The 24,219-nt window shown below is 40.3% G+C and overlaps 2 protein-coding genes across 2 annotated transcripts in view; one reads left to right on the plus strand and one right to left on the minus strand.

Moving 5' to 3' along the window:
- The first annotated feature begins 1,454 nt into the window (after positions 1 to 1,454).
- Positions 1,455 to 24,219, plus strand: part of LOC113016076 (sodium/potassium-transporting ATPase subunit alpha-1-like) — a 62,676-nt gene continuing 39,911 nt past the window's right edge. Inside the window, exons 1-2 of the mRNA XM_026158604.2 lie at positions 1,455 to 2,238; positions 3,069 to 3,215. The gene's annotated coding sequence lies outside the window, so the exon portion shown is untranslated. The remainder of the gene's footprint in view (positions 2,239 to 3,068; positions 3,216 to 24,219) is intronic.
- Positions 21,325 to 22,995, minus strand: LOC113016538 (uncharacterized). The gene is made up of 2 exons (XM_026159438.2): positions 22,576 to 22,995; positions 21,325 to 22,478 (listed from the first exon to the last, which is right to left on the minus strand). The coding sequence occupies exons 1-2, from the start codon at positions 22,834 to 22,836 to the stop codon at positions 21,360 to 21,362; spliced, it is 1,380 nt and encodes a 459-aa protein (XP_026015223.2). The 5' UTR covers positions 22,837 to 22,995; the 3' UTR covers positions 21,325 to 21,359.

Here is a 24,219-nt window from a genome sequence, read left to right on the forward strand (position 1 = left end):
TGAGTAGCTACAAAGAGTCATAAGTGTACTAGAAACACTTCCAACAACCCCCACAGGCCAGCCGGTGAGCCAAGCCTTCCTCCTCACTGCAGATTCCAAAGAACAGGAAGTGCACATGTTGATTTTGTGAGGAACATCAAAGTCCTTTGGTTAAAGGGCAATCGTTTTTTTTACATTTTATTAGAGAAGTTAAAGATATTGTTGTCTCTTCAAGGGTACAGTGTGTTCCAGGTACTCTGTGTTGCTCACTTATTCACTGAAACCATCTCAGTTAAACTTTATGACTTTGCTTTGATTTCTGCTGGCCGCAGAAGTGCTGAGCTGGGGCTTCCAGTTCCCAAACCTTTTGGTTCCTGATAGCATATCAGTGAAACCAATTAAATCGTATTTGTAAATTGACTTTGCCCAGATTCTGAGTCACGATAAAAAGAAAACACACCCTCTTTTCCAAGGGTTTAAGGATCAGTACATAATAGAAAAATCTGGTCGTTATGAGGTTTTAAAGTTAGTTAAATACAACCTTCAATGAATAGCAAAGCCATAGCAAAGCATGAATAGTCCTTTTACATGATTGTTCAGAATTTAACTTATACACTGTGATCACCTGTTAGGTCTTCACCCAAAGTCAAGGTCACATTTGTCATTTTACAGACATTTTTCCATTTTCACAGCCAGACCTTCACGCACCCTGCCTAAATTCCACCAAATCCTTGCTCTTCATGTAGGAACATTACTGAATCCGAATTAGTCGTTAACATAAGGTTCTTAATAATTTAATGACTGGTATCCTGTTAGATGGTGATGATCATGGTCTTCATGGTCATGATCATGGAGGGAGTGGTCCTACTGGTTGACTCCCACATTAGGAAGGCGTGGTTGGGGCTTTCCTTTCACCATTATGCTAACATCAGTGAAATGCTGGTGAATTCACATATTTCCATGCTTTTTATGTGTCAGGGTTACCACTGACCATCCTGAACTTTAACTTTGTCAAGTAGATTGCTTTTTACTGGATGTGACTCTTTAAAAGCCTCATTGATTTCTCAAAGGATTCTAATTGTCTTTATTTTCTGTAATACAGTAAGTCAAAAGCACATCACTCTACTGCTCAGCTTTACACATTTCAAAAACCTTGAAACTGCTATTGATTGTAAGCTGAATGAACTAGTACATCCTTGAAGTTTCAATAAAGCACTGGGAGTCAGATTTATCAGGTAGATGTGCAGTAATACAGAACAAAGGGTTGTTGCTGAAAAGAACAGTGCAGATCTGTGCACCAGGATTTTAACTGTATGCACAGAGTAATTCGAAGCACTAAAGCAGTTTTATTCCTCCACCACATTGGATCAGGTAGACAAGGTTTTACTCTTGTCTACCTGCCTGCCAGCTTCATATTCACCATCCTTTTTCTAATATATCCATTATCCCTCCTCTGCACATGTTCAAACCATGTCAGCCTTGCCTCACTTTATCTTCAAATCACTCAAGCTGAGCTTTTCCTCTGATGTTCTCATTTGTAATCCTGTCCCAATGAAAATCTAAGCATTTTCAGCTCTCCACTCCTGACTTCATCATGCAGTACCACAGTTCCTCCTTTGGCACCCTATCATATGTTTTCTATAGATCCACAAAGAAGCACAGTTGGAAAAAATCAGCTACATTCTTTGCCAGACATCCCCAAAGCTCCACAAGTATGTCATATGAACCCACTGCCACTCTTCAGTGTGTTCATAGCTGTCCATACTTCCTCCTTACTAATTCTCTGCTGCTCATCCTTTCTGGCATGATCTTTCTGTCCAGCCAATCGATATAGTGTTTTTGTTTTTCTTTAGTGACCAGCCTTGTGTATGAGTCACTGTAACTGTTTGCCTTTGGCACTTCTTTCTTTTTGCCATATGCCTAGCCTCCCACTACTCCTCCCCACTTTCTTCATCACACGAATGATTCCACTCTTTCTTTGCCAACATCTTTTGAATATTTTCCTCTCCTAATGGCATCACCATCTCCTCTTTACTCCATCCAGAGGATACAGTAAGTACCTTCTTGGCAGTTTCCCTCACCACTTCCCTTCTGCTTTCCCAGTCACTGGGTAAGTCTTTACATGTTACATTTTACTCTGTCACTGGTGACATCAGCTGAGATGAAGATCTCTGAGAGTTAAAGTCAGAACCAACTTCTTGCCTTTCCAACAGAAACATGGAACGAGTGGATGCCTGGCTGTTGGGGGCAGGATCCCAGGTAAGTAGAGCATTTTTGGGTCTGTCTACATCCATCATGATTCCCACTGTCAAATAGAGGGGCAGTGTCGTGTAGTTAAAAAACAGAATGGAAAAGTATAAAGTATGTAATCAGTGTGGCCAAAAGTAGTTATGTGATTTTACATGATCAAGTCTATGACCTAAAATTTCCAATGTGGAAAAGCAGCCCTACTGTACATTAATATTTTGCTTGCTGGAGTTTTAAAATATAAGCTATACAATCGTTATTCAATTTTAGCGCACTTGATGTCCTTCCTTCGAAGGAGAAACAGACAAAATTTGTCCGTCTGTCTGTTTATTAGCAGTCTTTGGTCGACAGCTTTCATTTTCATTTTCAGTTCAAGCTTATTTAATTTGGGTGAACATGATATCAAGTTCACACAAATTGTGAAAAGCAGTAAAAACTTTACATTACCCACACATTTTTATGGATTGTGTTCAAAACTCAAACAATATACTAGGCCCTGAAGGACATGACTCCCTAGGTTGGCGAAACATTTGACCTTCACCATCATATAAGCACTGAAGTTCAAAGTTGACCTTGAAGAAACATTTCAAGACCAAATCAAGTAATATATGATATGAAAGGACATGGCAAGAGCTATACAACACTTTTTTTCTGTATGATGCCTACAATGTCACAATGACACCATAATAGGCTGATATGTTGTAATAAACACATCATTAGGCATCAAAGTTTTAGTCTAACCCTTCCTCCTCCGGGGGAAGTCGTTCTGAGAGCAATTCAAACACACATTTACTTCTGTGTACCTTTATCTGATACCTCAATAATCCTCTTTGCTCCATCAGGCATCTCACAGAGGTCTCCATGGTCCTCTGACGCAACATCGTGAATAGTGAGTCTTCATTTGGGTCCTTTCTGCTCCATCCCATATTTACTGCTGGGCATCAGCCTCTGCTCTTCCAGGTACCAGGCGCCTGGGAGCGACTCATCAGGTACATCACACTCAAGCAACATCCCTCTCTTACTTTAAAGATACATTTTTTTTTTCTTTTTAAAATTTTAGAACATACTTTTTCATTTTAATTCTTCTCCGCTGTCAACCTATTTAAGTAGTTCTTCTAACTATAATGCATATTGTTTGTACATTAAGGACTGGCATGACAACTCAATGACAAATTTGACTCTTATGGAAGAGGCAGTTGACATAGTGCAGAATGAAAAGTATATGTTTATGTGACCATTATCAAAGGATTATGATAAAACACTTACCAATTAACCCTGGTTAACCAAGGTCTTTTCTGGGATTTCATGATGTTGTATTCTTAATCAGCATTGGTAGGACAGCAGTGGTTCCTGTTCATCTTTCAGTCATTTTCTATACTTAATTCCAATATTTAAGGTTGTCAGGAGCCTAAGGAAGGTAGATTCACACTACATAAAGCACCACTTAAAACTAATATAAACATGTTGTTGGTTTTCTTGAACACCACTGTTAAAAGGACTACTAGTATCATACTTGCTTACTTATCCTTGAAAGACAGAATTGCTAGACCTTCACTGTGGCAGTTCATAGCTTTGCAGGTGTAAACACCTTTGTCTGGTATACACGTCTAACACCATCTTCAGAGAGTTTCTTCTTCCCATTGTCCTTGCAGTGTTCACCATTTTGCACTGTGGTTTCCTATAAAGTCTCAATTTTCCTGCATATGTTGCATCACGCCATTGATCACTCACATCCTCGTGTTGTGGCTGGGTCTCTCCTTCGACTTTGAGATAGGTCTGGGTCACTCTGGTATGGTCAGCAAGTAACCTTTTCCCTCCTCTGACAGCTTGTAAGGTCCCTCAGATAGCTATCCCACGGTGGCCCACTACAGGACATGGATAGCCTAAAACAGTGCCTCCCAACCACTGTGCATAGATGTGCTGTGAGAAATGATCAGGTGTGCCGTGAAAGATTATCTGGTTCCACCTTATTGGTACTCGAAGCGATTGGCGTGAGTAACGGACAGAACAGTTACATTGTCTTCCACTAGAGGGCAGTACAACTACCTGCTCTATTTGGTAGTTGAAGTTATATAACAGTCATGCTGTGAGACAACACAGTGCGTAATGTCAACAGGAAAATATTTGAAATGAAAAACTAGTCAATCTTACCTGGTTCCTGGAGAAAATTCTGACCCAGATAAGAGCCCTAGCATGAGTAGTGGTCAGAAGAAAGCAAAAAGGTATACTGAGCCAATTCTATACCTGGTGCACGGGGAAAATTTATCAATATATGCTTTTTGTGACATTTTTGTTTGGTGGTGTGCCGTGTGATTTTTCTAATGTGAAATATGTGCCATGGCTCCAAAAGGTTGGGAAACAATGGCCTAAAACATGAGGTCTACCACCAAAACATCCATGATGATGTCACCCTTTGTTTAGGTTTTATCTATTCTAGCTTCATCTGAGACACTGAGACAGCTGCTGTCCACTCCACCTCTGCTGCACCGAGACTCAATTTATGGGCATACAGATTACTCTGTGGGCTCACCTTTCTGATACTCAGGTGACGCTAGCTGCTGTAGGAAAGAGGAGAAGGCCTCACATTTGTCTGCTGTGTTTTGTTTTGCTTGTGGAAGGGAGGCTGTGCACAGCTCTGGTATGCTTAACATAACTACAGAGTGCAGAGACAGTGTTTTAGACGAGAGCAATAAGTGTCACCTAGAGGAGGAGTGATCCAGACAGCACTTTCTCAATAACACTGCATTACCTAGTCTCACCATCAGGCTGGTGGGACTGAAAATAAAATTATATCACATGACTTTAATCCGTCACATTCATGTACCTTATAGTCAGTCTATATAAACAATGCACAGAGCTTTCCTTTAGCAGAGCAGCAGAGGAACAGGAAGATCATCTGTGTGTATATAAGATCAGCCCTGTGGGACACTGCAAGCTTTCCTCTCTGTTTCATTACATGTTTTTTTGCTTTAATAATAGCTTCTAGAAAAGTCCTTGTAATGTAATAGTGTTGTTGGATCTGTGGATCATCACTACTTATTTTCACAGGCAGAGCTAGGAGGTTGAAGAGAAGGTGACTTGAAGTTTTGTGGGGGTTTTTATTTCTTCCTCTGTTTGTATGGTCATGTGACCTTGTGATGTCAGCACAGCATACATATTCTGATGTGACCTAAAACCCTTGCAGGGTCAAAGTTAATCAAGCATGAATTCACAGAGCAGGAGTTACAGAATTACAGAAGGTCCAAAGGCATAAAAAGCATACAAGAGATTTACTTGTTTTTCCAGTACTGTCCATTAGATGAGGCTAAAGAGTTATTTTAAAAAATGAACTGTGGCCCTGACGTGAGTTTAAGGTTAAAAACAGCCATGCAGAAAATCAACATATTTAAGCCACACAGCTGTCACCTTTGACCTCCCTGAGCAGAACCATAGTAGAATTAATATCACAAAGTGGCAAAGCATCTCATTGCATCAAAATAAAATCCTCTATTAACAACATATTTCATTTCATTTATTTGTTTCAAACATGGTTCAACAGTATTCATTTCCTACATACAAATCCCCCTAGTCCACATTTAGATATAAATTTTCTAAAATAATAATAATCATAATAGTAATAAAATTGCCCATTTTTTAAATTATTAATTTAATAAAATTCTAAATGATCTAAAATAAAGATGATCTTTTAGGAAAAGTCTTGTTTTACCAACACTGCACTAAAAAGAAGCATCGCTCAGTTTACAGTTTCCAATCACTGTCTCATTGCTGTAACTTGTGTCGCTGAAGTCTTATTAAGAGGGGTGATGTTATTGGAAATCTGTGAAAACATTGTGGTCCCAGGATGAAACATTTATGGCCCCAGAGACCAGAGGGAGCGTGCTCAGACGCAAGTACAGGCCCGAGGACGGATCCTCATCCTTCTAATTTTGAACCTGCTGTGAAAAAGAAGAACAAACACATACTGAGAACGACTGAACTAATATAGAGACACGCAGAGCCAAAAGAAAGATCAAACATCTTTGTCAGGTGACCCCTGACATTTTGGCTCCTCCCTCTTCTCCATGCAACCAGCAAGCATGTTGGGAAAACCAACAAAGGATTCTGGGAAAGACAGTTGGGAGACTTTTTTCCCCCCTTTTTTCAATATAAACAACATCTGTGTATGTGTATGAGACAAAGAGAGGATTACATGTTTTTGAGCACTAGTTTTTATTGTTATTATTATTTGATTTTTTTTTTCTCCTGAGAATAATTTTAGCTCTGATTCAACATTGTCCCAGATTGTGGCGCACGTCATGGCACTGAAATCATTTTTATGCTGGGAAAAGAAGCTTTTCTGAAATGATTGATTTGGAAATGTAGTTTTCTTGTTTGGTGTTCCTGACAGTGTCCTTGGGGTAGAGCACTTACACTTGGCTGAGTTACACACACGCTCAGTGAAATCAAGCAATCGAGAGACTGATAGTGTGAATGCAATAAAATAATTGGTTTATTGGTTTATTCACTGGAGGCAAAAGTTATGAAAAAGGCTGGTGACAGCACTGGAGCTATTATTTATTTATTTTGGAAAATGATCCTTTATCCTGAGAATTTAGAAAGATTAATGCCTTTCTCATGTGAAAATCAGGATAATATTTGGGCATTAAGACTGGAGGCTGGTGAAAACAAGTAGTCAAAAGCACATAGTGCCTGTCCAAAAAACCCCTTACAGCATGCAACTACCCTGCAAATGTTATTACTGGACTCAGAAACGTTATCTCCTCTACCCTGTTTAGTTTTTGGCTAGGAGGAACTAATCATCTGGTGTCATACTATGTTCATTTTAATTACCCAGAATACTCCAAAAAGTTTGTGCCTCAGTGTTCAACACACTGAGAGTGGATTTAAGAAAGCAAACCAACTCAAAGCCATTATAAACCAGGACATTTGCACAGGTAGAGGACAGTCCTATGAAAGAGTCAAATGCACTTGGAGGTAATGTCTGTATGCAGATATTATTTTATTAGAACAAGAGTTAGTGCAGTTCTAATTAAGTTGAAAGTCAATATTTGGTGTAAGTAGTCTTCAGGAATAGTTCTCCAGGCTTCTTGAAGGACATTCAAAGCTCTTCTTTGGATGTTTCTGCCTTTTGTTCTGTTCTCTGTCAACATGATCCCACACTGCTTCAATAATGTTGATGTCCGGGCTCTGGGGAGGCCAATCCATGACTGATATGGTAAATGGCCTGCATTTGTATAGCGCTTTTCGAGTCCATAGGACCCCAAGGCGCTTTACACTACATTCAGTCATCCACCCATTCACACACACATTCACACACTGGCGATAGCAAGCTACATTGTAGCCACAGCTGCCCTGGGGCGCACTGACAGAGGCGAGGCTGCCGGACACAGGCGCCACCGGGCCCTCTGACCACCACCAGTAGGCAAACACGGGGTTAGTATCTTGCCCAAGGATATTTGGCATGCAGCCAGGATGCAGCCTGGGATCGAACGACCGACCTTCTGATTAGTGGCTGACCTGCTCTGCCACCTGAGCTACAGCCACACACAGTGCTCCACTGTGTGTGTTTTTCTATCCAGGTATGATTTTACTGCATTGGCAGTGTGCTTGGGATCAATAACATGATGAAAAATAAAGCTGTTACCAATCAGGTGCTTTCCAGTTAGTATTACATGGTGCATCATAATCCGATGGTACTTTTTCTGCATTTAGAAATCTATCAGTTTTAACAAGGTCTGCAACACTGACTGGAATACAGATCAAACCATGATGGAGCCTCCTCCGTGTTCCAGTTATAGAACAGTCTGTCCAGCTTCTACCTCTAACCAACTCCGGGGCGATCGTGGCTCAAGAATTGGCAGTTCGTCCTGTAATCGGAAAGTTGCCGATTCGAGCCCCGGCTCAGACAGTCTCGGTCGTTGTGTCCTTGGGCAAGACACTTCACCTACTGGTGATGGCCAGAGGGGTCGATGGCGAGATATGGCAGCCTTGCTTCTGTCAGTCTGCCCCAGGGCAGCTGTGGCTACAACTGTAGCTGCCTCCACCAGTGTGTGAGAGTGAATGAATAGCGCTATATAAATGCAATCCATTATTATTAACCAGCACTTCTCACATTCCTGTCCACAAACCTGAGCATCAAGCAGAATTTTCCTTTCCCACGTTTTGGCCTGCAGTGGTTAAGTTTGTCTTAAAAGTAAAAGATCATCTTGTTATATTATTACATTTTCCTGAGTCTGATTTGTAGAGGAGTTGTGTTTGAAAATCCCATTTGTTGTCTTGTTTACATTTAATCAAAAAGGACTCTTGAGAGTTCATATCTCACAGCTACATCATAGGCGTAACTCTGAAGTGCAGGTAAACTCAGACTTGTATTTTGTGTTCTGCTTCATAGAGCTGGTACAGTCCAATCCTGGATTTGGCTCCGTATTGTGTTTACTTTAATAATGATGGTCAGATGTTGCATCGGATACATATTACATTACTTTTTGGGATCAGAAGCAGATGTGGAGAACATTCACACAATCCCTGCTTAAGGCAGAAAAGTACAGCACTGTGCTCTCTTCCCACCTTGCAAACTGTGTGGATGAGCCAGTTTTCAAGTTTGCAGTATTCACTCACCGGCCAATTTGTTAGGTACACCTCGCTAATGCTGGGTTAAACCTCCTAAAGTCTTCAGAGCTCTCTGAATTTGTCATGTCACAGATTCAACAAGGTGCTGGACGCACTCCTCTGAGATTTTTATCCATGTTGACATGACATCATCACACAGTTGATGCAGATTTGATGTGAATCTCCTGTTCCACCCAATCTCCTGTTTCTGTTCCTCCCAAAGGTGCTTTATTGGATTGAGATCTGGTGACTGTGGAGGTCATTTGAGTTCAGTGAACTCATTGTCATGTTTTAGAAACCAGTTTGAGATGACTGAGATGGTACATTGTGGTCATAAAGGGACGGACACGGTCAGCAACTAAACTCAGTTAGGTTCAGCTGCTGCCAAGGACTAGAAGTGTGCCAAGAAAAACATATTTGGGTTATTAAAATCTCCAGAGTAAAAGTGGAATAAATGTAGTCAAGTTTATATAATTTCTAATCTATGCACATTTGGCATAACCAGTAAAATTTAGTTAAAAGGATTTTCCAAATTTTGCTGACTTTCCAAAATAAGGTTTACAGCTTGTAGCAGATATTTGGAATATATATATCTAACTTCATTAATGGGTCCATCCATGGTGCCATCACCGTGATCAGTGTTTCTGACTCTCCCCACTGGTGCACTGAAACAAATAACATTATGCAAACAGTAAGAAGAAAGAAAATGTTCATCCATCCATCCATCCATCCATCCATCCATTTTCATCCGCTTATCCGAGGCCGGGTCGCGGGGGCAGCAGCCTAAGCAAAGAGGCCCAGACCTCCCTCTCCCCAGCCACCTCCTCCAGCTTATCCGGGGGAATACCAAGGCGTTCCCAGGCCAGCCGAGAGATATAATCTCTCCAGCGTGTCCTGGGTCTGCCCCGGGGCCTCCTCCCGGTGGGACATGCCTGGAACACCTCACCCAGGAGGCGCCCAGGGGGCATCCTTGTCAGATGCCCGAACCACCTCAGCTGGCTCCTTTCGATGTGGAGCAGCAGCTGCTCTACTCTGAGCCCCTGTTGAAAGAAAAGAAAATGTTCAGTGTCTTTATATTCAATATTTATATTATAAAATTATTTAGATTTATATGCATCTCTTTGGTTTGCATCATTGTAGTAATCCTCTCTTCCATCCGTATGTTGCAGTACATTTTACACTCATGACAGTCTGCTGATGTTGGGTTTTTCACTTCTGAGGGTAATGTGAGGTGTTACTTGTAGAAGTCAGCCACCCTGAGTGCAGCAGAGTGATTTTACTGGAGTCAAATAATGTACAAAAAATGACTTTAAGGGCAGATGTGGATGCAAATTTCATATGATGACCCATATGATGACATGTGATGACACACACATCCAAGATGACTCTTGGATGTTATAACAGATGTGAGAGGAGCAGTACATGCCGTCGCACCTCTAGGTTGCAGGCAGCCATCTGCTACAGTATATTATAGAACCTAAAAAAGGAAAAGCTAAAGCTACCCGGATGTCAGAGCCAGCTATAAACCACTGGCCTTGGTATGAGCAACATATCAAAGCAGTTTGGAGACAAAGGGATGGATGTTATCAAATGAACTTATCCAAATAGATGAAAAGGACTTAACTTTATATTGTAAGTTATATTTTTTTTATTTATTGCAGTTTTGGGGAAGTTAAACTGATTCCTTGCATTATGACAAAAAAATTTATATTGAAGAAAAGCAAAGTTTTTGTTTGTATATGCTGTCCACTGAAGGTCTTACAAAGAAAATCTAAATCAACAAAAATGACTTCCAATTATTGCTAATCAATAATAATTTATCTTGTTTTTCTGTTTAATGAGCAGTGGCAATTCATCTGTGGGCAAAAGATATATCACCAGCAAGTGGAAGAGGTCAGTAGAGGGAGCAGAAAGCGTCGCAGTTAGGATCCTCTCACACCTAATTATTAATGTATTTTTTTTTTACTTTGTTTGGCATCAGATTAGTACAGTGGCACTGTGAAGCAAAACACTACAACAAACAAAAAGTAGCAAAACAGGAAAAACAAAAAAAGGGTGTTTTTTCTCTGTAGAAATATTATATGACATTTTTTTGTATTTGCTGAATAGACAGATCTCCCGAATTTTAGTACATCTGTTACACCTATTGATGACACGAGCGTGTACAAAACTTTGGTAGTGTAACTAAATTTTCTGGTTCCAGTGGTGTGAAAAAAACATTTCACTCCACTCTAAATTAAAACACACACATACACAAACTTGTTTAGATGGAAGAAGCTTCTCAGTTTAATAGGCTGACAGTCAGACACACTGATATAGATGAGGGTTATTTAAAGCACACATCCTGATGCTTGAGCTACAGTTACCATGACAACCTGTTTGTGTGAGCATGTGTATGCACGAGTCCTCCACATGAACCCTGCTAACTTACTTTCTTTTCTGAAAAGGATGCTGATCAGACTAAAAACTGCTTCTTGGGTCTCACTAATTCACTTGTTGCTGTTCTGCTGCTCTCATTAGGAAAAATAGACACAGGACAAGCTTTCTACTATTAACCTTTTCTTGTTTGTGAACTTTGTTTAATGAACTTTTGCCGGCTTGTGTTGATGCCCCACACTGAGAATATCTTGCAGTGGGGTTAGTCTAGCCATTCATAAATGTTCGCTATTGTTTTAGTGTGGAAGGGGACATTCTGGCGACCATGCATAACTTTAACTAAAGGTTTCTATTTAGTTATGAATGGCTATAAATTTAAACATTTGCTATGTGGATTGTTTACTCTGCAACAGACGAGCAACCTTTCCAAGGTTAACCCCACCTTTCACCCTGTGGTAGCTGCTATAGGCTCCAGCCCCCCCACAACCCTGTATTTGGATAAGAAGAAGGAGGGATTGGATGGATGGCGTTAAGAGACTTTTTTAGGTCGTTGTTGGTGCATGGTGGTGCTGTGGTGGTTCTCCATATTCTCCTCATGCCTTTGTGGCTTCTCTCTGGCTTCCTCCCACATTCCAAAGACTTGGGTTAGGTTAACTGCTGATTTTAAATTGGTTGTAGGTTTGAGCATGAATCTGGCTTTCTGTGTTAGTCCTGTGACAGACTGGTGACATGCCTCTCTTGCCCTGTGAGACACCCACAACACTAAAAATATACAAGTTTGTCTAGTATGATCACCTGTCAGTCACATGAGCGTGTTTCACTCAAACCTGTAGAGAAAGTCATGTACTTCACATAGCTGCACATCCTCTACACCAGGGGTCCCCAATCCCAGTCCACGAGGGCCGGTGTCCCTGCAGGTTTTTGATCTCATCCTGGATCAACACACCTGAATCACATGATTAGTTCATTACCAAGCCTCTGGAGAACTTCAAGACATGTTGAGGAGGTAATTTACCCATTTAAATCAGCTGCGATGGATGAAGGACACATCTAAAACCTGCAGGGACACCGGCCCTCGTGGACTGGGATTGGGGACCCCTGCTCTACACCTTTGTACACTTTTGATGTTGTACATTCAGGAAACGTACAATGGCCTCTTTTACACTTGTACCTACTTAGCTCAACTCGACTCGATTGTACTTAACCCTTTTTTTAATTCGGTTTCAACAGTTTTCCACTACAATTGAGTACCATCTCACTGTCACGATCTTGGGTCTTTTGACCCAGTGTTTTGAGTTAATATATATATATATATATATATATATATATATATATATATATATATATATATATATATATATATATATATATATATGTGTGTATATATATATATATATATATATATATATATATATATATATATGTATATATATATATATATATATATATATATATATATATATATATATATATATATATATATATATATATATATATATATATATATATATATATATATATATTGATGTTTATGTTTTTTAATTATGCCTAGGTTGCTATTATAGTTCATTGTGATTCCCCGTGTGTCTTCAACCCCTGTGTTTAAGTCTCCCTTGTCCTTCATGTGTTTCATGCCTGCGTCTCATTATGTTTCCTGTTTTATTTTGAAGAGGTGTCAAATACTGAGCTTCAGTAAAGATTCAATTTGGAGTTATTTAAATTTCCTATCACCTTAAATCTTCACTCAAAGACAAGTATCTTTGACAGTGTATATATAGTATATATATATATTGTATAGTGTATATTATGTATAAGAGACAAATATTGTTATTTTAATATGTTGGCATTACTAAATTTGGCTCAATGCTTACATATATGTGTAAAAACAAAATGTACGAGCTGTGAAAACTGTTTCTGATAGAATGAAGAGTAGACTTATATATTAAATATTCCTTTATTGGGTGAGAAAATCATACCAAGTCATACAAAACAGATATAAGAGCCTTAAACAGGCTGACTTCTGCTAAATGGGTCAAACTGGGCAGATAGTATACAAACACATAACATCCTTATAGAATATGATGTAACACTATAGATCAACTTACCTCAGAATATATAAAGCATATAAACAATTACAACAATATGATGCAACAAGCACAGCAGTACTACTAATCCAAAATACTCAAAGCTTCATAGAACTGAAACAAACATGGCAGCATCACTGACTTTCAGCCTGTTCTGTTTGTGGATATTATCCATAAAATCATCACATTCTCAGTAAGATTAAGGTCAGCTATTGAACCGTGTATATTATAAAGTAAAGATTTTAAAACCAAGTTGATGCTGAGAGTACTCACATCACTAATGTCACATAACTTTGCCGACATGTGGCCAACAGTAATGTTTTAATGTTCTTCATTATTAAACATTTGCACATAAATATGTGACATAATATTCAGTGCTTACTTTTAAAGGTTTACTCTTCAGCCGCTTCACTTCAGCCGTTCGCCTTTTTATCCTCCTGAGGCAGCATTTGTAGGCCGATTACATCACAGCAACGCAACGAAGGCTGTCCAAATTCGTAGACTCCTTCAAATGCGGCCAACAAATGCATCTTTCATTTCACCAGATTTGAAGGATGGGTCAGGTATATCCTTCGTGGCTCACCATATCCCAGAACACGGCCCAGCCAATTCCAACAATAGCGACAGTTACTTTGTTTTAATATTAATCGTATTACTTTTTCTGGGTCACAAAATAAACTTTTAAGACATTTTCAGGCGAGAATGTAGCTGTGTAAACTTTAAATATCTGCTCGGTTTATCAAGACATCACATATTTGTAAAAGTGCTACGACATTTTCAGAGACATCTGTTATCCAGCAGCTCGATAGCTAGCCGGGAGCTTGAGGGTCACTAGAGCTGCTGAGAACGGCAAACTCCCGGCACATCGTTTTCAAAGCCCCCATTACTCAGATTAAACATGATATATAAGTCACTTAGATAACTTAAAAATGTTATTGTTTGGCTTTTTTCAGTGTTTTATTTGTTCATGAGTTAATCGGTTTGGCTGAGATTACAGCTGAACAAACGTCGAATGGAAAACTGATTAAACAGAAGTGTGATCAAGAATTTACGCCAGTGTCCTGTTATATTTTAGATAGCAAGGAGCAGACAGCTGAGTTTATGAAACTCCACTGAGACAGGTGGTGATGCAAATCTGAAGGCAAGACTGTCCAATTTCACCACAGCCGCTCAATTCCAGCCTACCCAGCCTTCGGAGGACCCGGCCCACGTAGGCCACAAAGGCCGGGTCCTCAGGAGGATACAGCCTATGAATCTGGACACAGCTTCAATGTGCACGGGGTCGTTATAGCAACATGGCTAAAAGTCCAGTGACTTGTTTGTATGCCACAAACACAACAATGGAGGACGTTGAGGTGGCTGCATACCTACTGCTCGGTCTATGACATCTTGTCAGACTCAGGAACCATGTTGCCAGGTTTCAGAAATTGTGCATATGATTGTTGTTAAGGAGTCACTCTCATGACTCAAAGAGTGACACCACTGACAGGCCAATCGGGGGCATGCAGTCTGCTGACATCACATTTTCAGGTTGATTCAGATCGCTTTGAACCCAGGCCGAGCAGGTACTAAAAAAGTACCTGGTACCAGGTTCTACTACCTAATGTAAAATCCTAAAAACCAAGTCGGGTCAAGCAGAGCCGAGTAGGTACTAGTAGAAGCGAGACAAATGTGATATGACTCAGTCTTTGAGTGCAGAAGTGTAAAGACTTAGAGAGTGCGTCCCATCCCAGAGTCCTACTGCAAGAAACTTATAAATAATTGGAAGATGCTGCCCACAGATTCTGTCCATTATGATATTATTCCCATGGAAATGACCCAACCTCTGCAAACGGTGCTATGTAAAAATCAGCTGCTAAACCTGTTAAAATGTGGGCTGGTTCTTCAAATAACAAGTGGCTCTGTACCAGCACTGTGTTGATGACAAAGAGTGAGTAGACTGGTAGGGAGTGTTTTTTTTTTTAAATGAAACATTTCATAGGGGACCTAATTACTATGATAACTAAAGTAGTCCAGTCTTTTATCAGAATACCAAGAAATGTGATGCTGTTTTTCACCCAATCCTGTGTTTGCTAGAGGGATATCTCAAATATCTGCCAGTGCATAGATGGCCTTGGTACACCAAGCCAAAGAACAATTGATTTGCTACTGGTGTTTCAGATTGAGATCTGGGATTTCTGCCATCAGATGAAGTTTTAGCCTTACCTGCAAACCTTACAAAAGAAATCTGTGCATGCACTTGCAGTGGCAGGAAGACAGAGTCTGGATGTTTTCTGTTAGTAGAACAAATGAAGAGTTTTGGTCTTTTTTCTGCAGTGAAAATGCACAATTGGAATTACATAACAGTCGCTAGTTGTCTTTAAAAAAAACAACAACTAGTACATTGCTTACATTTTCTTTTCTAGTCTTTTGATTTCAAACTTTCTCGTCTTGCTACTTGTCTTGTGCACCGTTTCATCAAAGTTGGCCCACTTCTCCAAAAACTTCCCAGCGAGGAGAGATAATGATGGCAGAACTCTGGCTGCCTCTAGGCAATGGTGTGCAACCATATACACATACACACACTGGGTGCCAAAACCACACATGGCATATTTGCTCTTAACAACCCTTCAGGGAAAACACACACACACATGCATGATGAGGTAAACTGATGCAATCTAACTGAAAGTGTCGATTCAGCAGAAAAAAATGCACTGACAAGAAATAAAGTATCATCCACCGTTTCCATGTTTCCACAGCGTGTGTGAGATAGCAGATAGGAACTGGTGATAGTTTTCCGCTGCCATCACACTACTTCCATAAACATTTTTCGTCAGTCTTGCTGTCTGATTGCCATGGTAACCTCTACACCTGTCATGTGCAGACACACACACACCAACACGGTCACAGCCCCAAATTAGTTCAAGCCTTCCTGGTCGAAAAACAGCACATGTCGGTGATTTTCTCCTCCAGCAGCAGCTTTCGCTCTTTTTAGACTTTCACAAACATCCTGTTTTCTTCGTGTAATTATGACAATTTCCGAATTGTAAATGCACACCTAAATTTTGTCACTGCGAGGAAGAAACACACCCACAAAGCTAATTATAGCATGTGTGAGGACATCTTGTCCTCTGATCTCACCCCCTCTTAAAAATTATAAACAGCAGCTGTTGGTGATGAGCCTCCTGCATACTTATCTCCACTGCACGAGTCATTCAGGGAGTTTAATGTACTTCATGTTCTCAGAGAAACCTTAGATCTAAATGCAAAGGCAGAATAATTATTGCCTGTCATGGTTTACTTTAAACTGGCTTTCCCTTTGTTTGATTCGATGAAATGAACCTGAAAATGTTTTCTTACATTTGAAACTATGAATGGAGAGAGAGGTGTGGCTGTGACACAGTGATGAATGAAGTCATAAGGGAGGCTGAATGAAGTACTCTTCCTGATTGAACCTTTGCTAAGCTACATTAAATATCTTAAGCCCACAGTTCCAAAAGAAGTAGATTAAATAATGACAGGCACAAAATCCTTCTTTTAAGTTTTACAGTAATGATAAGTATACAGGATTAGTTCGTGCTCTAGTTTAAGCTCATTCATGCGTACTCCCTCTGAGTATTTGCTATGTGACTTGAAAGCGGCGTATAGCAGGGGCTAAGCGGTTAGCATTTTAAAAGAGCAGTTGTTTCGCTGGGTAGATGCAGTAACGTGATCTCTGGTTTGGATTTCTGATGTTGTGCTTCATCAGGGGACATTGTTATGCAATTATTGTGCTGTTGAATTTAGCCATGTTAGCACTGTAATGCTGTTTTTTCTTTCTCTAAAATTACAATAATATTTTCTTAAAAAGAATATTTTTACAAATTTTAACATTTATTTTCATGCAATCTAATCTGATGCTTTATTTATTCAGAAATGTATTTATAAACCTGCACAGGTTTTTATGTTTTTTTCTTCAGTGTGAAGCACATTGAGTTTACATTTAATAAAAATTGCCATTGCAAAACAGACTCAACAATTAACAATTTATAGATAGAAATATGCTTTCAGTCTTTAATGAAACTGGAATGCATTTCATTAACCATGTGCAAAAATAGACACGTAACATTTGCATCTACTCTCCTCTCTTTTTCCATTCGAATTACTTTCTATTAAAAGCTTCATTCTATCTTTGTGTTTATTTTATGTTAAACTCTGACTTCATTATTTTTGACAAGTGCAGCATAGCTCAGTAAACAGTAGTTTATTTTTTCATGTAGCATTTAGCTGCACTGAATACTAACAAAAGAACTGTATACGTTAATCTGTTTTTACATATAGCCTACAACAAAATTCCCTGCTAGTCCGGTATTATATAAGTGCAGCTCTGTGTTTGGTGTTTGACTGTGAAATAAAAAAGCAAAAAAGTTGTTCAACACTGGGGATAAAATTCACAAAAATAATTGGAGAAAAGAACAAAAGAAATCACATAAAATAAATAGACAAAATAGTCATAATAATCTTTTTAATATCTCGCATGATGTTTGCATGCCTTAATCTTACATTTTACATAATTTAAATCTCATCATACACTATAAACAGATCCCTAAACCCTCCTCTGTGCATCTATAAACCTTCTGCACTAGTACTTAACATTTGATACTTTATTCATACCTGATGACGCATAAGTCAGTATTTTTCTACTTGAATTTATTTAGTTGTCAGCTGTCTCTATTTTTGCCATTATTTTTCTCAGGTTATTATTAATATATGAATGAGGCGGCCTTTTTTATATGTTTACATGAGATTACAGTAGATTGTTACGTAACCCCTTGCACGTGCTCGTTAAAGTGAAGCAGCCTGGTGATTCATTGCACACATGGATAACTAAATGGCAGAAAGTCAGAGCAGGGAATGAAGTGTTACGTAACATGAATCAAGCACACACATGTGTATGATCAAGTAAACTGGGCAAAAAAATCCATCATTCATTCACTGAAGATTTGGCATGTTCGTGTGTGTATGATTTGGTGTATTAGTGTGCGATCACGCGAGCACATCCAACTCTGACTGGCAGATTGCTTGCAGTGAAATGTCAGCTGCCCACACCCTGCAACATGCTGTGCTGTGTGCGTGTGTGTGTGTGTGTGAGTGCTTCATTCACAAGAGCACGCGATAGAGTGACAGGCAGACAGACAGATGGGAGGAGGGCTGCAGAGACAGTAGGGAGGGAAAAATCAATACATAATTTCAAAACAAGTTCACTTTTTCATCATATTTAACTGATACTCTGATGCGGTATGGATTAATGCGTGACACGGATCTATTCCTCATTAAACTCAAAGAGCCAGTAATAATAAAAAAGGGTTGAAAATTTCTGCAAATCCTGCCCTGATCGACTGAATGAGCTCACAACAAATTTGCCTTTTTCTAGAACAGTACTGCAGTCACATGTATAAGCTTCTTTTTCATATTCGAGGCTGATAAAATACATTGACGTACTCTCATCAGCCACTCTAATATCTACACTTTCCTACCGCTACTGTCAGAGCTGCTTTAAATCTTCATGGCACAGATTCAACAAGGTGCTGGAAAACTTCCTCAGAGACTTTGATCCATGTTGACATAACAGCATCACAGTTGGTGCAGAATTTTTCATCTTGAAAACTGCAGCAGACCAGGCATCATTTTTACGGTCTGTTTTTTCCAGTTTTGGTGAGCCTGTGTGGAATGTAGTCTGTGGTGTTTCGTTTTATAGCCCATCTGCTTCAAGGCAGGATGTGTTCTGCATTCAGAGATGCTCTTTTGCATCCTTGGTTGTAAAAAGTGGGTGTTTCAGTTACTCAGTTACTGCTAGATTCTTATCAGATGTTTGGCCCCTCTCTCCTGCCATCAACCCCCCCCCCCCCTCCCCCCAACACACACACACACACACTTTGGGAACCACTGCTCTAGAGGGAGGGAAAATCCCAGCAGATCCAGAAGTTTGAATTCTCAAACCAGCCCCTCCAACAACACCAACAACCATACCAAGTTCAAAGTCACTTAAATCACCTTTCTTCCCATTCTAAACTTCAGGAGGTTGTCTTGACCTAGCTAAATGTCACAGCAGTGTCACACCAATGTGACTGGTTGATAATGAGTAGCTGAAAAGGTATATATATAAAAGGATTATATACCTATAAAGGTATATAAAAGGAAAAAAATCATCAAGGCTCAGCTTATCTCAGTGATCACAAAATACACAGAGGATACCACACCTGAGTTTCAGTTACCAATTAACGTTAGTATATTTAAACTAAAGGTGGGGAGGCCTGGCAACAAAGAAACAAAAAGGTGTAAGGTGAAATTCCACACAATGGGCCGCAGGACCCACAACTTCCTTCCTGAGAATAATGAGCTCAGAAAACAAAAATAACCAATAAAGCTTTCAACCTGGAAGGAAAGGAAAAAAAATCTTTACAAGGAAGCAGGGAAACGAGAGTGCGGCAGAAATGAAGAAAAGGGTGGGTAGCAGTTACAGTCACTGTTATTAAGTGAGAGAAATACAATGTTAGCGAATGACTCCGATAACCACACAAGCAAATGGATCGATCTATGTGTTTCAATCTTCAGATGAATCCCATGATTGTGCCGAAAAGTTTGACCACATGGTACATAAAAGAAGATTAAAGCACAGCAGATGATTATTTAATCAGAGTTAATGATTTATTAACTTTACTATATAAGTTAGTAATAGATTAACTTCCTTAAATCCACACATTGGTAGATGGAATAGAAACAAAGTGAACAGAAAGTTAAACAGTGTGATGACAGATGCTGGTGACATTTTGTTCTTTTGTAATCTCACCATCATGTCCCTAATCCCAGATACACTCAAACTGCTTTAAAGTTGCTGTGAAAACTCATTGTACTGACTCTATTGTCTAGCTTCATATTTACACCTGTCATCTTGCCGTGTCATTACTCACATGGTGAGTGCGTACCTGTTCCCCAACAGGAATCTCTCGTCCTTTGGGAGTGTGGTACAGTGTCATGCTCCTCTCCAAATGCTAATTTGTGCATGAATATGTGCATGATTGATAGAATGATAAGTGGAATAACCAGAAGTGTGTGTATGTGTGTGTGTCTGGTTGTAGTGGGCTGTCCTTCCTCGGCCCTCCCCACCACAGTAAATCCAGCTCTCTGGCTCTAACATCATTAAGAGGCTAAGACCAGTCCCCGGGGGCCCAGAGAGAAATCCACGTTCCTCAGTGTGTGCATGCATTATGTGCATTCTGCTTTTTTGTTCTCTGTCCTAATTCAAATTCATGCCCATGCTGTTTCTTACGTGTGGCCTGTGAAATGATCCAGCAGAGCAGTAAGTGAAGTGGAAATCTGAAATTCAGTTGCAGCAGAAACTGAAATCTGAAATAATTTTACTTTGCATCCAAGTCCATATTGTTCCCTTGAGGCTCACGTTGTCAATCCATTTTAATTCCTGTGTGTATGCGTGTGTCCAAGAAATCCATCTGCTCTCCCCTTGTTAAGATCAGCCTCAGAGGGACCCTTGAGCACAAATCCTCCCCTTCTTGCGCTTATTTACCAGACGTAAATGAAGGGAGAAACATCAGCTTCAGTATGCGAGTCCATCTCATGTCTTACAGTCTGTATATTTTTTCGTTATTACATTTGTAAAAAAAAAAAAATCACAAAAAAACACTGAAAACAAGTTGATTTCTAAAACACCTCTGATGTATAGTGATTGTCCAGTTATAGCTTAGCAACACTAGATTTACTAAACCTGCGCAAATTTGCGTAACTTCCCTAAACCCAACACCTACTAGAATTACTGGCTTTTTTATTTTCTGGTGCAAGTCCTGAGGTGTTAATCACCCCTGCTGAGAGTTTCACAGGTCGTCAGCTCGTTTCTCCTCCAGCTTTTGTTGTGCAAACCACCCATTATCCTTGAGGCCTGGCACATTTGCATTTGCTCACTCAGAGTTGCTCAGATCCAAGCCAAGCCAAACCTCTGTGTTACAACCATCAGAAATTCCTGCCATATCGATACAAAAGACACACATTCACAATATATGGGTACACAAGTCTGTTTTATTTCAAAGTGTTTCAAACTTTACAGCGTTTGCAGACCCAGTGTTCATCATCCCTGCATTTGGCACAGGTGAATTTCTGACATGTTGCACAGGTAAACCTGCTGCGATTCCTGTTGCAGCTCTCTTGCACCTGGCACTGCGTTGTCTTTCCAGACACTGGCACAGTAGCTGCAGCAGCTTCAGCAGCCTGTGCTAATATTTCCTTGTGCTGCATGAATCGGCAACGAAGTTCCTGAGCTAGAAGACTCAGAAACAATCTTCTTTTGCCTGTCCACCCTGTACATGCCTTGTACAAAATGTAGGCATTCCCCGCCGCCAGGTCCAGCATATTGTAGAAAACTGCTACTGGCCACCTGCGTGTTGCTGCTCTTATGGAATACATCCGCGCAAGTTGAGGAAGTTCACGCCGGACTTTATTCACCGTGCCCAGTAACGTTGTTTTGTGCTGCAGCAGTCTGTGCGACAGTGACAGTGAAGTAAAGAAATTGTCCGTTGTGACGTTTCTCCCATCATCCAAAAACGGCTCCATCAGTTTCATGACCATGTTCTCTGCCAGCCTCTGTCCCTTCTGACGACTGGGGTCCTTTCCCAAGTAAGGAGATGCACTGCAGACATATTTGGTGTCCAAGTCTGTGGCCATCCAGAACTTGATCCCAAATTTGTCTGGCTTTGTTGCGTTATACTGTGTGAATGGACAACGAACCTTGGTAGGGAACAGCTGTTCATCTATGGTCATGTGTTCTCCTGGAGTGAAACTCTTAGCACAGTTCTCGTTGAAGCGTGTCCAGATGTCAGAGATCGCCGCAAATTTGTCTGTTTTCACCCGTTCTGCCCGCGTGTCCTTGTCATCAAATCGAAGGTGTTGCATAATTGAAATGAATCTATCTCGGGGCATTGTCTCTTTGATTACTGGCACCAGAAATCTTTCTGACCAGCAATCCACAATGGCACCAACGGGACACATGATTGCTCTTACAAACAGGATTGAAATGAATGCCATCAGTTCATGAACTGACAAATTCCAGTCCGGCTCTGTTCTGTGGGCTTGATGTACCGTACACTCTCTGATGGTGTGCAGCATTCCCACGTCTAACAGGCAAAGGAAGCTTTGGAGCACACTTGTAATTTTACGCTGTCGGAAGATAAACAAATAGAGAATGGTAAATTTACATGAACCTCACTCTAAATGGGTTTATATAAATATCATATGTAATATGACAATGACAAACCTTAGCAGACTCTGTGGGTCCAGCTTGTGCAGTGAAGCACGAGCGATTTGCTCCTGCACTGGGTATTCCATTGTTCTCCTCTACCCACAAATTGCCGTCTTTTGCCGTGTGGCTCAGACAGGGCTTCCCAGTACCACGGGGCCTCTTCCGTGGAGGCATGTTGGGTTCTTGTTCCGTCTCCTTTTCAGATTCTTCTGAGGAGGTATCAGTGGCCTGCTGGACAAATGAAACCTCTCCTCCATCAGAATCTGCTTCGTCCATTTCCTGAAGCAAGGCCCAAGCCTGTTGCGCGGAGAGGTTCTTCCTGCGTGGCAGTTATACGGAGGCCATCCTGATGTGCGTTCTCAGAAATGCGTAGAAGAAATGATTCTCCCTCCTGGCCGGTCTGCTTTAATGCACAGCACCGTGCTGTAGTCAAGTAATGCCACTCCTACACATATACAAATCTCTCCTGGTTGGGGGAGGGTGTTTTGCACAACAAAAGCAGGAGAACAATAGAGCTGAAGGCCTGTGAAAATCTCAGCAGGGTGCTAGTAGAATTACTGAGCCTTTTTTCCTGCTGTAAGTCCGTACTACTACATTTACTAACCCTGCGCAAATTTGCGTAAATTCCCTGAACCTAACACCTCCTAGCACCCTGCTTAGAGGCCTTCAGCTCCATTGTAGGGTTGTAACACAGATTTTTCTCTTGCCTTGGATCTGAGCTACTCTGAGTGAACAAATGCAAATGTTCCAGGCCTCAAAGATAATGGGTGGTTTGCACAACAAAAACAGGAGGAGAATCGAGCTGATGACCTGTGAAAATTTCAGCAGGGGACTTCCACCAGAAAATAAAAAAGTCAGTTATTCTAGGAGGTCTTACCGGTAGGTTCAGGGGATTTACGCAAATTTGCGCAGGTTTAATAAATCTAGTAGTAGGGACTTGCACCAGGAATAAAAAGGCTCAGTAATTCTAGTGTTAGCAAGCCTAACTAGGTACAGCAAACCCGTAACTCTTCAGATTTTCCACATGTGCAGTTTTTGTGAATGGGGGACAAGTTTGATCCTCAACATTTCATGCGGTTGAAGGATTCTTGGTTTGGTTTTTCTTTCCAGAACTAAACGTATGTGCAAAAAGTATATATACATCTCTGTAATGTGAGCAAGTGTGAGCACCGCTATAAAAGCAGAAGTTTAACACAATTCCAAGGTGAAAAGACATCATCTGTGATCTTAGAAAAGCAATTGCTTCTGCCTATCTAGGAAGGGTTTGGCTATAAGGCCAAAGACTATCAATCTATAGCGAGAAAGACTGTTTACAAGTGGAAAACTTGGTGGCCATGATCAGACTGTGCAATTCTTAGAGAAACTGCAAAAGATGCAAGAGCTACATCTGAGACTCTACAGGCCTCAGTTAGCATGTTAAAGCGCTTAACAGTATAATTAGAAAAAGACTGAATAAATATGGGTTGTTTGGAAGAATTGGAGAAAGCCTCCTGCTCTAAGAAAGAAATGGCAGCAAAGCTTAAATTTGCAAAGCTGCATCTGAGCAAACCACAAGACTTTGGAAACAATGTCCTTTGAACAGATGAGACTAAAGTGGAAATGTTTGGCCATAATGCACAGCACCATGTATGGCGAAACCCAAATATAACATACCAACAC

This window comes from Astatotilapia calliptera, chromosome 23 (genome assembly GCF_964374335.1).
Source record: "Astatotilapia calliptera chromosome 23, fAstCal68.1, whole genome shotgun sequence".
Lineage (NCBI taxonomy): Eukaryota > Metazoa > Chordata > Actinopteri > Cichliformes > Cichlidae > Astatotilapia > Astatotilapia calliptera.

Bases quoted from the DNA above. Each gene is read 5' to 3' on its own strand.
- LOC113016538 (XM_026159438.2), bottom strand. From the start codon at position 22,836: ATGGACGAAGCAGATTCTGATGGAGGAGAGGTTTCATTTGTCCAGCAG. The intron at 22,479-22,575 runs GTTTGTCATTGT...ATCTTCCGACAG, and splicing joins GACCCACAGAGTCTGCTAAG to CGTAAAATTACAAGTGTGCT.